Source organism: Ictalurus punctatus, chromosome 1 (genome assembly GCF_001660625.3).
Source record: "Ictalurus punctatus breed USDA103 chromosome 1, Coco_2.0, whole genome shotgun sequence".
In the NCBI taxonomy this organism is placed as follows: domain Eukaryota; kingdom Metazoa; phylum Chordata; class Actinopteri; order Siluriformes; family Ictaluridae; genus Ictalurus; species Ictalurus punctatus.
Genome location: NC_030416.2, coordinates 17,869,068 through 17,886,623, shown reverse-complemented (window position 1 = coordinate 17,886,623; position 17,556 = coordinate 17,869,068). Strand labels below are relative to the sequence as shown.

The window sequence follows — 17,556 nt, the reverse complement described above, 5'->3', positions numbered from 1 at the left end:
AGAATTATACTGGAAGGATAGAAAACTATTCTTCCAAAACATGTTCCCATAAATAGTGTAATGATGGTGGAGAGTGTACCATAGATTTTCAGAGAACCATCAATACATATATAACTAGCATTTGCTGCATGTACCCCTGCCACGAGAGGGTGGAGTCGGACCTGAGCCAGCTCCTCTTATCAGAACTGAGTTGAACCAAAAATCCACAGTGCCGACAACTCAGTGTGGTTCATGCTGGATAAGTGTGTTTGTTGTTGTGTGTTGTACAGCATCTCATAGATTAGGGATTAGGCTTGTAGGAGGAGTTTTGTAGAGCCATAAACTGAATACTGGGATGTGGCTCCACCTCAATCCGTCAGCCATTTTTGTGTGAAAGAATAAGGACTAATCAAAGACACACTAAATCAAAGAAAAAAGGAATGAAGACTTCATTGTGGACTAAATAACAAACATTTATTTAAACACTGCTACAGTTTTTATCTCTACGGATCCCTTTTCTTTTGTGGATCTGGCACAATTGATGGAGAGAAAGACGATGTCTCATAGTCTCTTAAACAGAGTCTGGTGCCAGTGTAATGAGTGTTGCTGGACTTGTTCAAATACACAGCTAACCTATCACCACTTTCCTGATTAAACACAAACACAGTATTTTCGGATAGTGCTCCTCAGTCATCTCAGAAACATGCACGGTGCATTCCTTAAATCAAATGTGCACACACTAGTCAGATGTCTTTCCTTTGTAGTGTTGAGGTTGCTCCTCTAATAAACAAAATAACACATTTATAAAGATTGTCCAACAACATTTCATGTCCAGAACAAACAGTTCAATAATGACACTTTCCGCAACTGTGAGAATCCTTTTCAAAAAGAGGACAAAACAATGTTTGATATCAAATCGTCAACATGCAGACGCACTAGGTGTGCCACACTGTATGGGGATTACAAGAATACAGGCTGTTGTAGAAGTACTATAGCAAAACACAGAATGTTTTCTTTAAAATACCCTTTGGCACATTTACACATGTTTTATTTAAAAAATTCACAGCAAAATCAGTTTAAAGAATACTATTAATCTGCATGTCTATTAAAATAAACATTCAATTCTATTTTTTTTTTGATAGTTGATATGGCACCACATTTGGTAAATACATCTAAAAATAGGTAACTTGTGTATTTTTATAGTAACCACATGTATGTTCTGACTAAATATAAATATACTTTACATGGATATAGGGCCTGCTTAGATGAATAAGCAGAAATCGAGCATGAAGTTTCAAAATTTAGAAGTTGTTCCAGAAATCGGCCATGTTGTTTCAGAAACAACATTAGACACATATTAAATAGTTAACTGGGTCTATGCGAAGAAGTTGGAGTGGAATAATGGAAATATCAGTGGCATAGGCGTACGTAACTTCTGCCTCACTTTGTCCACTCAAGTGAAAAAATGAGTAGTGAACAGCACCGCTGGAGGTATGGGCTGTGAGTGATCTTACAGTAGCAGCAGAGTGTGTCCAGGAGCACCTGGTACTATCACGCACATTAAAGGAAGACGGTGATCTTTGCACCTTGATTTGCTACTGAATTAACTTTCACCTTAGCGAGACCAGGGAGTATTCATTAAAATAACTGTGTATAGCAAAGTGGAGCAAACATGTGCTGTTGAGAGCAAGAGACACAAATTAAATAATTTCATGATGGAGCTGTGAAAACACAGATTTGTATTGCAAGTAGGAGAATATAGTGCAGGGTATTTCTAACAGGACCAGTGCATACATAATGGTGAACTAGGCAATTTCCTACAGTAGAGTGGCACTTGAGCATGGACGGTTTAATGTACCAACACTATCGTCCATCAAGTTCATCGCGAAGTATTTCATTTGACCAAGCTCTCTACGAGTGCACTCTGTAAGCACGTTAAATGGCTAAGAAGACAGTCATCACCAGTGGTCAATTTGTAAAAAGTTTAAACAATGGACTGGTTGGAGGTATAGCTACATTCTTTTACGCCTAGAGCATCAGAATAGCATGCACCAGCCCTGATTACACGACTATACAACAAACTACAGAAAATATTCTAAGCACTTATGGTCATTAAATGCTTATCACAAAACAATTTTCTGATCCAAGCTTCCCCCCCCCCCCCTCTTTTTCCCCCCATATCTAAATAGGACAGCACCCATTTTAGAGAATATTTATATTACAAAAAATTATGGGCTAGGGTAATCACTGAAAAATGACTTTGTTAAACATTTATACAGTGTTTAAGTTAAGACTTGGCACTAGGTCAACTTCACAGTGTGTAGAATAAAAGAATCAGGTTATATGCTACAATATACTGTACTTCTTCATTAGGACAACAGCCAACAGCATAGGAAGAGTTCTGGGTTTGTGCTTTTGTGTCACTGTGACAACTTTATAAACAAGTGATTTCATGCAGTGTAAGAAATGGTGTCATCCAGAGTGCAAAACACACCAGCAAACTGTACATGTGTGGACAAATATGGTGAACACCTCATACATGGACCTCATGTGTGATACATAAACAGAGAAAAGGCATTAAATGCTGGCTACTCTTTAAATGCTGGAGTGGTGGAAGTGCCCTTGTAGAAAATGGTCCTAGTGTTTTCTGGACTGTTCCCTCTTTCCGGTATTAGGATCATATTGCTTTTCCTTCGCAGTGTTGAGTCGTGACTCTCTGGGCCACTCTCACTGCTCTCTATAGGGGTGACCCGGATGGTGGAGACGGTTTGATGAGGGTGCTGATCTGCTACTGAACTGGCTAAAGGGGAAACAGAGGAGACAGCCGGAACTGTTGGGACCGTGACATGTATCGGAGCACCAGAGTTGCTCCTCTTTCTGTCTGTGGAGCCATAGCCGTCCCTAAGTGAATCATAATTCTCTGAGTCTTGGTTGAGGTCATTGAGCTCAAAAGACTGTCTTAAGCTGCTCTGAGATTTCCAGGTCCAGAAGGCGGTGCCTTCAGTAGAGTGGGCATGAACCAAAGGCCGTCCGTTCTCTGGGTGTGCCTCCACTCTGACGATGTTACCCTGGCTGGTAACCCCTGAACCAGGCTCCTCACTCAGGCTCTTATGGCGGTGCAGAGGTGCAGTGGAGCTGGTATGGCTACTGCTTTCAGAACTACTGGAGCCTGTGGGCAACAGGCCGTGCTGCTTCGACATTCCAATCACTGGCACAACACGTGGTTGTCCATTGACATTCTTTTCCATGCTTTTCAGCCACTTGTCCTGTAGACTACCTCCAGGTGAAGTGCTTATGCCTTCCTGAGTCTCCTCTGGAATGTGCACCAATTGGGAAGAGCCTGGTCTGGACTGAATAGATATTCTTGTACCTCCAGCAATACCACAAGGATTGCTGGGTATACTGCTGCTTCCAGTAGCCAGTTTGAGACATGACCCTGTTGGACCTTGCTGTTCCCCATTAATGCCTACGGTGGAAGGCTCTGAGCTACAGCGAGTCTCCATGCTGCTAGTGGAACACGGGCCCAGGACACTCTCCACAGTCTGCATGGAATGCTTTCGATTGTCATTCTTACTCTTCCACTGCGATAACAACTGCTTGGAGCGGCTGGATTCCATGGACATATGGATGTTTCCAGTGCTCCTTGCACCATCATCCATGGTTGGTGCATGAATCCGTGGCAGTGTGTTACTAAAAGTCACCATGCTCTCCTTATCTGCGGGGCTATGGGGCTGTGGGACTTCGACATCTGCGCTGGATCTCTTCAGGTTGGTAAGGGATCTAGTATGACGGGTCTGGAGATTACGGTGAAGGAGGCCATCTGAGTGTGAGGATGAAATGCCATCACTACTGCTACGGCTTTTAGCACGCAGACGGTGGCCAACATGTTGACCAAGCTCACCGAGGGACCCAACAGTATCCTGAACCTGAGGTTCACTCTTCAGCTTCTCCTCACTGGGTTGGAAATTCCCAACGGCATGCAGACCCTACCATGATCAGAGAGTTGAGTATGTAATATACAGTATATGTAATATGTATGTAATAATGTCATGTGACACACCAAGTGTATTTTAACAGTAAAGGGCTTGATCTGATTATAGAAAGAAAGAACTCACTAAATAAATAGCAATGCCCCCTCCAAGGAGAAATCCCAGGTAGACATCAATGGCATGGTTCTTGTGCTGGATAATCCGTGTGAGGCCACATACGATGGCACTAATGATGAAGGAGAAGACCAATAGGGGCTTCAGAAGCTTAGATGAGTCTGTCAGAGTGCTGTTGAAATACATCTAAGCAGAAACAAATGCACTCACATTAAAGAGTCACCTTTACATATACTGAGCTTAGTATTGGCATCAATCTCACACTAAGATGATATTTTTCCTTAGATGTACATATTCGAGAAATCTATTTATTAGTGACCTACAGTAGGTGGATGAGTTCATTCAATACAGAGCAATGTGAAGCCAATTAACTGCCGTACAGGTGCCTGCTCACTTACAGTAATCGAAAACAGCTATTACCTTGTTGCCACTATCATTGGCAATGAGGGATTATGGAAACACAACTGAGACTCTTGTGGTACATCAAAAAACATATACACAGTCTGAAAAAAGGTACTGCTGCATCCCTAGTAAAAAAATAGAAAAAAGTAAACCATACAATGTGCAGATGTATCCCAACATTTGATTTGTAGTGTATGACCAAGAACAGACAAATAAGTGTAGTATCTCTATCTATCTATCTATCTATCTATCTATATATATATATATAAATAAAAGAACACATATTGCTTGTGATACACATGACTGATGGAAAACCATCAACCAACCAACTGTGTATATGATTAATAAAATGGTGTGGTAAAATGTCCAATATAATTTAATGTCATTGCCCTGTATTGATTATACTGAGATGATCTCAGCCTTATGCAGGGACTGGGACTGTTCCAAACTGTGAATCAGCATTACTTCACTCATATCCTCAGCATAAACCCACACACACACACACCACTCTACTCCTCCCCAAACTCTGAATCTAAGGCGACTGTACTATACTGTCAAGCAAATGCTTTCAGTGACCTTCACATATTTAAAGTTCACAATTTTGTACGTTTTAAGCGCACTGTATTGTAGAGGTACAGTAACATTTATTTATCATGTTAGAGGTTTACACAGCAATGAGGCTAAATGATGAAATATCCCATAAACACATCAAAGCTGTGTGTGTTGCCTCTCTGCAGTGGATCACACTGAATTTATAAAGATTTTGCATGATAATGAGTTTAACCTGAGTAGAGTGCATGGGTGTGACGAGCTACTCACAGAGACGTAGACAGCAGCAAAGGATGCCAAGGTTGCATGTTGGGAAGGGAAAGATTTTCTGGAAAATGAGAACCCAAATCCGATTAAACATTATATATGAATCAAAATAAATATTCACCTTTTCTAAACAAATGCAGCAAACACTCTGCACAGACTGTTAGTACATTGAAAGTAGTTTCATTAAGTAGCTTCAATAAGCATCTTCCTTTAAAGAAAAAAAATGTACCTCAGCAATATTATCTAACTACACACACACACACGCATACATTATATATAATATATATATTCATTTTCATTTTTTTTCAGAAGAAAGAAAAACAACAAAGAAAGTGACCAGGCACAATCAGTGTTGGGCTGAAAAAGTAATTATGCTATTTTTTTGTTTTGTTTTTTTTCTCCTGCTTTCTCTGGTGTAAGAACCTCTATCAATATAGAAATACAACAAAAAGCCCTTGAGTGCAAATTTCCAAAGAAATAATGCATCATCGAGCTGTGACCGCTGCCATGTTGTACATAGGAAGCACAATATCAGATCGACAGTTACTAAAGTGTGGGCTTTTATTCAAAATGGAATCTATCTTATTACCATTAGGTTGACCAAAGCAACAAGAAAAGCCAACTTTTTAAGAGTATAGTTTATAAGCAGTTTGCCTAAGAAAGGTCATTTGTAACAAAGATCTTCACAATGCGTAATCATGCCAATGGCCGCTTTTCTCCCCAATTTGATTATCTGCCCATTCCCACCCACCAGATAGTTCTCCCCTATCACACCTCCGGGGAGGGTCAAGTCTAACACATGGTTCTTCTGGGACATGTGACGCTATCCAGCCACATCTTTTTGAACTGTTGCTCATGCTGTGTCATAGGGCAGTTTAATACACAAAGAGGAAAGCACTAGCCACCCTCTCTTACAAACATGAGCTCACAGACATCTTCAATTAGCTAGTGTCACTGTGAATGACAGGGGAGAGAGAGTATGCGACACCTCCCATCCAAAGCACATGGCCAATTTTTCTTCTCTTGGCACCCTGCCACGGATGACTGATGTCACTATGAATTGATGGCAAAATAGCAAATAATTAAAAAACACACACACACACACACACACACACACACACACACTCAACTATTCAACGTTCTGTATTCAGGACAGGTTTTCCTGAAATTTAGGAACATTGGGTGTGACAACCTCTTTTTAATGATCAGCTTCCTAATTGGCCCATCAGTATGCGCTTCAAAAGCAGACACCACTGTAGCCACAAATGCACTAATTCTGCCTGCAAGCACTCTGTAGAGTATCTTTTTTTTCCATTTCTACTGGGTAAGAAGAGGAAATAGTGTACTTCTTTAGACAGTTATTAATGAGAAATTCCAAGGGTTGCCAACTTCATTCTGCAAAATGATCCACTAAATCATTGTCATAGGAAATACATACAGTTAGTCACCTATTTACAAGCATTACATTTGACATTCCAAGCAGTGATGCATTTTCAACTGTTACATTATTTAATGAATCTGCATTACACAAGAGATGATAATTCACAGTGCCATTACTTCCCCTTTTCCTCATTAAAAGAATCATGAAAAGCCTTTTACAGGAGCCATTTTTAGACTTATAGCCCTATTGCTGCATGCATGGGTCTAGTCTCCTTGATATATATATAAAAAAAAAAAAAACACAACAGTGGAAATATTTAGTTCAAACATACTGTGTGGGGAACGCTCTAAATATAAAACACTCCAGTGAGGAAATATTCAGGTCATTCTGTGATAGACTTCAGTTTTTTTTTTTCAAAACTTTTGCCTGACCATCTGATGCACTACATCTCCTGCTTCATGTGGCCAAAAAAATAAAGCAGCACCCCTCCCTCCCAAAGCAGCTTGTCTACTTGACATTGACTACGTTTACATGGACAGCAGTAATCTAATTATTGACCATATTCTGAATAAGACAATATTGTGATTAAGGTGTTTACATGAGTTGCTTTTAGAATACTCCATTCATGTTCCCGTTTTACATGTTATAGAACGTAGTTTGATTAAGAGCACATGTCATTACGTCACCACGCCACGTCGTCCGATGTTCCCTCCAGAATTTCACATATAGACATACAGTTGGTCTTCATTATGGCACCGTATACAGTTTTGGGCGTTTTTATTTTTAATTTTCACGGATGCTTCAGTTAATTTTTTGTCATGCTGTACGTGCAAATAGACAACTGCTTGAAGCCATGGGCTGCGTCCAAAACCACGTACTTACCTACTATACAGTACCGAGATACATGTATTTCGCCTACTACTGTATATACACATGTATTTCTCCTTCTATATAGTAGGTAAGTAAGCGGTTTCAGACACAGCCATGCTCTCTTGTTTGCTGTCAAACGGTTGAGCACTGCTGTGTGTGTACGTGTCCTGTTGCAAAAAGCGGTGAAAACTCCCACACGACGTTAATAGTGTGATTAAGGTGTTTACATGTCTGTAATGCACTTCCATAATGCGACTAGAACAGGAATACTCCACATGTCTTAATTCCATTTGTGTTTACTTCGAGTATGACATTAATCGGATTAAGATAATCAAAAATTGCTGTTTACATGCTAGTTTCTTAATCAGAGTATCGTCTTAATATAGGATTATTGTTGTCCATGTAAACGTACTGAACGTCTCAATCTTTTGTTATCCACTTCTACGCCAGTCCTATAGTACCTGCCGGCATTAATGATGGCAGTGTCAGTCCCAGAGCAGATGTCTTCCAGAATGAAAGAGTTCTCATCACAGGAGGAGTTCAGGTGTGTGTAGTTGGGTTTGCATACAGTAAGGAAGTACGGTGCTGGGTAACCCGTCGACAGCTGAATGATGTCAGTTATCAGAGCAGTGGCACAGAGACCAAACACATGAACCCCTGTAAAAAAAAACACAAAAAAAATAAGTGAATAATTAAATTACAATGATGATGATACAGAGTAACTGAACAACAATGTACTGTATACTTTATATTTCTAATTTTAAAAGAAATCAATGTTACTGAGTGCTTAATCATATAATTGAGTCACCATGAGTGCAACTTACCCACAAACCTGATGGCACGACGGATGTATGAGTTGAAGTTGCAGCCAGCTGCATTGATGTTGGCCTCAGCTCCAGGGCCGCTCTGGGTTTTGGACAGCCAGCAGAACAGGATGCCTTCTCCAATCGTTATCTGTAGACAGAATAGCCTCGGAGTCAAGACGTTAAGCCAGAAAGCCATATGAAATGAGAGAGATCAAACATGCCTCTGTGGAGCTCTGCCCTCAGCGTCTTTTTTTTTTTTCGGTTCTTGCTTTCATAATGAAGAGACTCTTTTATTCAATACTGCACATCAGAAGCACTAGTAAGTCAAGAATTCATGAGCTTTCAATACATGAAGCATGCCAGAACATAAATTCTAACTTCCTGCCACGACACCGTTGAGAGATAGGAAAGTCAAAAATGAGAATGAGAGCAAGTTTCTGTCAAGGGGTGGGATATATTAGGCAGCAAGTGAACAGTCAGTTCACAGCAGGAAAAAGTATCTGACTTTGACCAAACAGTATATCCAAAACATCAGGTCTTGTGGGGTGTTCCCGGTATGCAATGGTTAGTACCTACAAAAAATGATCCAAGGAAGGACAACCGGTGAACCGGTGACAGATAAAAAGGTGTCAGAACACACAGTGCATCTTAGCTTGACCTCTATGGGGCTGCATAGCCACAGACCGGTCAGATACTACAACACAACTTCAGAGGTCTTGTGGAGGCCATGACTCGACAGGTCAGCTGGCAGCACAAAGGGGACCTACAATATATTAAGTGGGTGGTTTTAATGTTATGGCTGATCGGTGTATGATGCAAGACTGAGCATCTCAACATAAATCTGTATGACACAAGACTGACACGCTCAATCTAACCGTCTGCTTATATGCATGATGGATGTCTTCCATGGACAATGTAGACATAGTAGCTACTGCTTCCTTGTCCATAAAGACTAGACTGCTTTAGTCGCTAGGTGAGGAGTTTAAATCCCGGCAGGGCTTTGTGTTTGATGTCAGCGGTGCTATACATACTGCAAAGGCAGGCGAGCTGTGGATATGGATATAGACAGATGGTTGGCTTGATGAAGTGCCACACAGCGAGCTAAATCTGAATCCAGATCGCATGCAGATCACACCACACACTTCTCTGTGTGACTCTGACCCTCCAATCACTCTCACTCTCTCTTTCTCTCTCTCACTCGCTCGCGCTCTCTCTCTCTCTCTCACACACACACACACACACACATACACACACACACACACAGTCTCTCCTTTACACTGTGACAATTGGCAAAACCACAGGAGTCCCAAGAGCCTGCAGTCACTTCCGCCCCTGGTGCTAAATCTGTCAGGTAAACAGACTTTAGACACAAATGAGCTGAGTAAAAAGAGAGTAGAAGGCTTATTATCCATTGTTATTTAAAACCAAGTCTGGCATTTGTATAAGTATGTTTGTATATACAGTCCCCTCTGAAACTATTGGAAGGGGAAGGCCAATAAATGTTTTTTTGCTATATACTGAACACACTTGAGATCAGTGGACGACCTTCCTATATCCAGAACATATCCCAACAGCCATGTTCCAAAATCTCCTGGAAAGCCTTCCCAGAAGAGTGGAGCAAAGGGGCAGGGGCAAGGAGTGGCGGGGACCAACTCTGTTTTAATGCCCATGGTTTTGGATGAGGCATATATGGGTGTGATGGCCAGGTTTCCACATACTTTTGGCCACATAGTGTACATTCTGCATATTAAAATAACAAATAGACATACAAACAACTGTTGGTTTAGAATTTTGACAAATACAGCAAAACATTGTGGTAATCTTCTTAGCTCAGTTAAGCTGTGTATATAAGCAGGGTATTCAGCAATGCCCTTCATTATTGTCACTGCTGAGTTACACAGAAGAATATTGCCAACACATTAACCACAGTCCTTTCATAGTTCATACCTCAAACTCGTTTAGCCATACTGTCATTTGCCTTTACAAGCCTCAAGAAGTCAATATGAAGCCGAGCATGAAATAATCGTGTCTCGCCATAAAATAAGTGCCCTGCAACCCTCACTGCTATAAATCCAATATAATAAGCCTATGTACCACAGAAATGATGTGATCTGAGTCTCCCAAAGTGCTAATGAAGGTTTGCTGTAAAATGAGTGTTATGCTAGAATCCTTATAAAAATGTATGTCATTAGAATATACAGTTATGTAAACTTCATCAAGAAGTGCTAGATTATGACTGATTAAAAAAAAATATATATATATATCATCTGGACATAACTGACCATTAAACTGTAATAAACCCTTCCTATAGGCATGACGTTATTTTCTTTAAAGTAAAATGGCTTACATGGCAAATGACATACGTGTGAAATGACTCCTCTTCCTAAATGAATTTCTGAGTAATTTACACTCACCGTTCACTTTATTATGAACATCGGTACACTTGCACATTCATGCAGTTATCTAATCAGCCAATCATGTTGCAGCAGCGCAATGCAGAAAAAAAAATCATGCAAATACAGGTCAACAGCTTCAATTAATGCTCACATCAAAGATCAGAATAGCGGGGGAAAATGTGATCTCTGGGACATTAACCTTAGCGTGATTGTTGGTCCATATGGGCTGGTTTGAGTATTTCAGAAAATGCTGATCTCCTGGTATTTTCACACACAACAGTCTCTAGAGTTTATACAGAAGTCTATAGTAACTCAAATAAGCACTCTTTACAACCACGGTGAGCAGACTAGCATCTCACAACACACAACCCATCAGACCTTGAGGTGTGATGAGTTCCATCAGGTTCCAATCCTGTCAGCCAGGAACAAGAATCTGAGGCAGGCACACACACACACACACACACACACACACACACACACACACACACACACACACACACAGTGTGTATTTCAACCTAAAACAACAGATGTGATTATCTGAAAGTGTTGCATGAATGTACATACTGTATATGCAATATAAAATAATATATATCTATATAATGAGACATTGCAATAAAACATTAAATCTGACAATTCTGTAATTTTAAGATACTGAGTTATAAAGCTGACCTTAAATAAAGGAAAAACATATATAATGTAAAATTTGTGCACCCTTGAGGAATATTTTGGTGCATAGTGTCTCACATGTATTTATTGCCATGTATATGTATAATGTATTTTTTTGTTTTTTAACTCATTTTTATAACTTTATAATTACAAGGTCTCATATGTATGCATGAATATATAAAATGTATAACAACTATGGTGTCATCACAAAACAAAAGAGAGGGGGAAAAAAAAAAAAAAACACAAATGCAGCTTTAATTTGAAAAACTAAAACAATCAAGGGGTTAAGGTAAAAGTAGGTAATACAAATAGGTTCGGCTACATTAACACACAAATCAATGGAACGGCCTCGCAAAGAGTAAATAACTATTGTGTGTGTGTGTGTGTGTGTGTGTGTGTGTGTGTGTGTGTGTGTGTGTGTGTGTGTGTGTGTATATGTTACACTGTTACACTGACCGTGACAGCAGGTGCACCGAAGGTGAGGATGAGGAGCATGATGAAGGGAATAACCTCGTGCGCTGGCTCGATGTACGGGAAACTCAGACTGCGGTCATGGCAGCTGAAACCCCAGTGCACTGGTTTGAAAATGTCTGTCCATTCTAGGAAGTAAAGGCTCACTACAGAGGTCAGCAGGATTGGAAGCTGGAATAAAAGTGCAGAAACAACATGGTGAGAAAATGTGGCAACAAAAGTCCACATCAAGATTTCTTTTTCCCCTTCACATTTTGGGGCATATTCAAAGTTAGCGACTTACGTTGCCATCTTAAGTTTAAGTTAAGTTACATCAATATTTCTGCAAGGAAAGTTCCTTGTGTTCAGCGTCATGTTACGCACATGTTTTAAGTTGATTTTCAGTATGGACCATTTAGATTATGCAAATCACCTGCATGTAGTTCATGGTTCTTTTACTTCCACGGCCTGGGTTCGATTCCTGGTCAGGGAACCAACCCCAGCCAATGGAGGGTTGCACGACCCAGTGCACTCTCAGTGGACTTTCCCCAAGCCCGGAAAATGGGGAGGGTTGTGTCAAAACCGGAGCAGTAGGGATGTTCAATTTCGGGTTTGTCAATATTGTCTACACTACCACCTTTAATCTCAAGCATTTGACTTAAGCCTGAAAAAATCATGGGATATAAAAAATTCTTTTTTTTTTTCTTTCCTGTCAAATGTACTGTATTATGATGCAACATAGAAGCAAGAAACAATTTCTGAATGAAAAATAAAAATACAATGTGAATGAGAAGAAGGCAAGCATCGAAATAAACATCTCATAGGAATCTAGTATATTGCCAATATATTGTTGCATGCATGCTCCTTGTTGTAATTATCTCATTAATCAGTGCAAATTTGTTTAATTTAACAATATGACTTAAACCCTCATTATTTTACAGCTCATTGTGCATTTTAATTTTTATATCAGGCTTTGCCAGTACTCATGAACACAACTTAATAAAGCACTAAACCGAAGTCATGAAATTATAATGTGTGCATGGAACACAGGATAATTATGCTTTTAAATCACTACATTGAGTTGTTGAATTAACTAAATAATACCAAGGTTTTTGTTCATTCTAGTCTGTAAAAAACAAAACAAACAAAAAAACATGAAGACAGTTTGAAAAATAAGATGACCAAGAGCCCACCTGATATGATTAAGTAACTGTTATTCACACAGAATTTGGTACTTGAGATAAGCAATGTCTCTGATTTAGCTGCTACCTCATCCAATGTTAACATTACTCACAATGAACCATGAAAATAGAGAAACCAAACTGATTCAATCTCAAATTCCAAATCAGGTTTGTCAAAATTTACAGACTTTCAGCAGTTTGCAGTGAACAAATCAAACAAAAGCCATTGAAATAGTTCAACACAACGAATGCTTCAAGTGGTTTCCCCAAATTCAACTGAAAATGCAAATTATAAGGATTTCTCCAGTCTCAAAATTATTCAACCCCTTCATGGCAAGCATCTTTCAGTAGAGCACCCTTTTGCTGTTATGACCTGCTGCAAACGAGATGCATAGACAGACACCAGCTTCTGGCAGCGTTCCTGAGGAATCTTCAGAATCCTCACAAGCAATGGCTACCAGTTCAGTAATATTCTTGGGTTTGTGTGCTGCAAGCGCTTTCTTCAAATCCCACCAGAGATTTTCTATGGGGTTCAAGTCAGGTGACTATGATGGCCCTGCAGAATCTTCCAGGACTTTTTCTGCAACCAAGCCTTCATGGAATTTGAGATATGCTTGGGATCATTGTCCTGTTGGAAAGTCCAATGACGCCCAAGCTTCAGCTTCCGAACAGGCGGCCTGACGTTTGCTCCTAGGATCTCCTGACACTTCAATGAATCCATCGATTTTCATAATCGATTATTAGTGAGTAGTTGTTGCAGCTCTACATGAAACTGTACAATCACTCTTATTATACCCAAATTGGATCAAGTATGCTTCAATCTATGTTAAATACAAGTTAAAGGGGACAGATTGCACCTGGGAAGTAAGAAATAAAACAAGTTAGGATGTGCTGTTACTGGAAAATAATAATAATTAAAAAATGTATTCTAATACAGCCTGACCTGAATAACAGCGTGTCACAAAATGTTTTACTCTTCTTATACCAAAGAACTTTGCCAACTTTTACACTTTCCTTCTTTTTCCCCCTAAAATATTTCTGGTTGTTTGTCACTTAATTTATATATGTGGCAATTTCACAATAAACGTGAAAAAGGTTCTGACATGGTTTAACTTGGTTTCTTTTCTTTTTCACATCATAAAAATCTGCCATTTTAACAGGAATGTGTAGACTTTTTTATAGCCAATTCTATAGCAAGTTCTTACTATAGAATTGTCAACGTATTAGAATACTGTAAGTGCATATAAACCTTGTAGCCGGAACTACTTTGTGAGCCATACTGTTATAGAAAATGAATTAAAACCTTCTGATCAATCAGCATCAAGCGTTCAACAGCACTGTGGCATAAAGCAAAATAAATCAGCATGACAAAGTGAATTAGGGTTCCAATGAGTCTTTTGCTGAGAAGAGTACATGTAAGGCTTAACACAGTGAAGTATCCTCTCTGTGGCGCATGGTCTAAATTTGGCCATTGGCATCTTCATGCAGTCGTGTTCCAAATTCAGCTTTAACAGGCAACCTTGAAAAGAGAAAGTACAAGCGCTCTTAGTGCTGGCAGAACAGAAGGACGACCTGCTGAGATTGGGAATGCTCACAGATCCTCAGCTAATACAACTACATGCAAATACAAAACACCAAAGGATCTCACAAACCAAAAACAGGGAACTAAAGACCATCCACAAAAGAAAAATGTAAAGACTTAATTCACAAAAGAAAATGTATAGACTGGGATGTGTAATAACCATGTAGTATTGCTGAGGACCTCTCACTCTTTGTCTTTTTCTCTCTCTGAGCAGGGAATTGAGGAGAAATATAGGTTAGTGGACGCACCTTGACTACTGTAAAGTTTTGCAGAATCAGCATGCTGAGGCAGCTGCTTGCTGTAGTACTGTGCATATCAAGCAGCTTCTCTTTCTACTGCACAATCCAAACCTACAAGTGATACCTCATTAACTGATCAGGGCAATGAAACAGGCATGACAACCACTGTACACCAGAACAGGCCATGTAATACGATCGATGAAGTGATAACTCCTTCTGTCCTCGAACTTGGCACACTTTCAGGAAAACCACCTCAAGGGTTAAGCCTAGATGCAATTTCAGCGACACAAAATCCAATCTAGAGAGACAGATTAGAATTCCTCTCATACCTGGAAATGGCCTTCTAAGATTTCAAAGCTTATTCAAGTGTATCACTCATCAAACGGTCGACAAAAAACTTGGAAGAGGAGGTGAAAGTCATTTAAATAATTAATATATATATGAATAGAGGCTGGCTGCTTATTTATAGAGGCTCAGGTAATATCACAGCAAGCACTTAAAGATTCCCACTTCCAACATTGTTCAAATATTAATGTTGCACTGTAGTAGGTGGGAGGACCTATTAACACACTCACACACACTCTTACACACTCGATTCACAAATCTATAAATCTACGTCCAGATTTCTGTAAAGCTGTTTTGATCAAAGCGCTATAAAAATAAAACTGAATTGAATGTAATAGCTCTTGGAAGTCACATGACTTGCACCTGAGACAGATTCAAGCAGTTGAATAAAATTCTTACCAAAATCTTAACAGATATGACAACTAGAACAGATGTTGAATGATCTCTTGGTGTACATATTTACAGTATATATTTCTACAATTCACACGACAGGCTACTTGTATATGTACATGCAAGCACAGGGATGTAAACAAAAAAATCGTCAGTAATTCTGCCTTAAATCTGAAAAAAAAGGCAAGATATTCAATCTGATAAAAACAAGATAACGTCCTCCCCCCCTTTATAGTTTTAAATATATATACACACACCTGTCATTGGCTTGTTTGTATCATTACAACCATTTATTAGCATGTAAGCTATAACTTGGATTATGAAATCAGTGCAATTTTTTAAAAAGTTTAAGTATATTTGACGGCACGGTGGATTAGTAGTTAGAAAATTCGCCTCACACCTCTAAGGTTCGGGGTTCTCCGCCTGCTTCGGGGGTTTCCCCAGAGTGCTCCAGGTTTCCTCCCCAGTCTAAAGACATGCACTGTAGACACACTGGCATTTCCAAATTGTCTGTAGTGTGTGAATGGGTGTGTGAATGTGTGTGATGGGTTGGAACCCCGTCCAGGGTGTTCCCCGCCTTGTGCCCTAAGTCCCCTGAGATAGGATCCAGGCTCCCCGTGACCCTGTGTAGGATAAGCAGTACAGAAAATAGAAGGATGGATGGAGTTTAAGAGTTTTTAGAGAAATATTTGCCCTTTTACATTAGTAAGGAATGTCTATCATCTCTCTCTCTATGCATTTTTTATTCGTTTGCGCATTACTGTAGCTAAATAATGCTACGTTCACATTTAGACTGAACCCTAACCTCAGTTTTGTTTTTTTAAATAAAAGCTACAATATAAATATATAGGTCCCCATAAAGAAGGGGGAAAAAAACTTACATTTACAAACCATGTACAAAAAAAAGAAAGAAAGAAAAGAAAATGTATGAATATCTATTTGTGTATTTAATAAAACTGAGGGTGGGATCAGTTCACAAGGTGTCACATCCACCTCATGTGTTTGACCCAGATATGCTCAAGCTTCTCACTAGGCCAGAGGTATGGGTGAAGTCTTGCAAATAAATAAATAAATAAATAAATAAATAGCACTAGCAAATATTCCTATGAGGAACACAGTATTACATGTATCAACCAGATGTGGTTTTATCACATCATGACATTAGAATACCTCTTACTCTTTCTTTTTTCCTCTCAACATGCAGGTTGAGGAAATATGTGTCAGTGCAAACACCATGACTAGGTCTATGGTGTCTGTGCTGCTATGAAATAAACATGAACCGAACACATGGATGTGGTGAATCAAACATGAGGTAGAAAAGAAACAGGAAAAGCACTAGCCTACCCCCCACCCCCACCCCACCCCCCGTTCTGTATTTTTTTGTTTGTTTGTTTATTTTTTTTTAATCAGGCATCTTATCTAGAAATCTAGAATCATCACCGCACCTGATACTAGGAATAAAAATGCTCATGAAAGGATGCTTTGCTTTAGTAACCCGTTTGGAAAGTAGCTTCTTGGTTTAAACACAAGGTATACACTAATGTACCTTTCAAAGCTCCAAAGTCTTTAGGCTGCCTACATGCACAGAAAATCCGCTGAGTGCACCTGTATATACTGTAGGATTCATACAGTTATTAATAAACCGCCGGTGACCCAAAAAAAAAAAAACAACAACCTCGTATCCTTGTTAAAATGCACAATACACTTTGCAAGCTTGTCCAAATAAATAAGCAGCATCTACTTAATGATTAATCATATCGTCCGGATTCTCGCGATATAAACAGTAGTCGCTGACCTACCTCAACAAAATAGAAGCATGGGAGTAAAGAAAGGCTATCCTTAGTCGTCTTTCCCTTTGCTCTTTCTCTCGCAGACATGGCTATTTCTTTGCCTTTCCGTGCCCAAGAAGACAGCTGGCTCACTTGTAGCGTTTTTCAGCGGAGCTCGACC

General features: G+C 39.6%; 1 protein-coding gene across 3 annotated transcripts in view; it reads right to left on the bottom strand.

The window, feature by feature from the left end:
- Positions 1-431: 431 nt before the first annotated feature.
- Positions 432-17,556, bottom strand: part of LOC108281057 (phospholipid phosphatase-related protein type 4) — a 24,338-nt gene continuing 7,213 nt past the window's right edge. For 2 of the 3 annotated variants that reach the window (XM_017449977.3, XM_017450058.3), the window contains exons 2-7: positions 11,876-12,061; positions 8,376-8,505; positions 8,013-8,208; positions 5,304-5,361; positions 4,095-4,268; positions 432-3,965 (exon numbers count right to left, since the gene is read on the bottom strand). In XM_017449977.3, coding sequence (XP_017305466.1) covers positions 2,568-3,965; positions 4,095-4,268; positions 5,304-5,361; positions 8,013-8,208; positions 8,376-8,505; positions 11,876-12,061 — 2,142 coding nt within the window. In that variant the 3' untranslated portion in view covers positions 432-2,567. Of the gene's footprint in view, positions 3,966-4,094; positions 4,269-5,303; positions 5,362-8,012; positions 8,209-8,375; positions 8,506-11,875; positions 12,062-17,405 lie in introns of all 3 variants that reach the window. The other variant, XM_017496641.3, reaches the window with a different exon arrangement.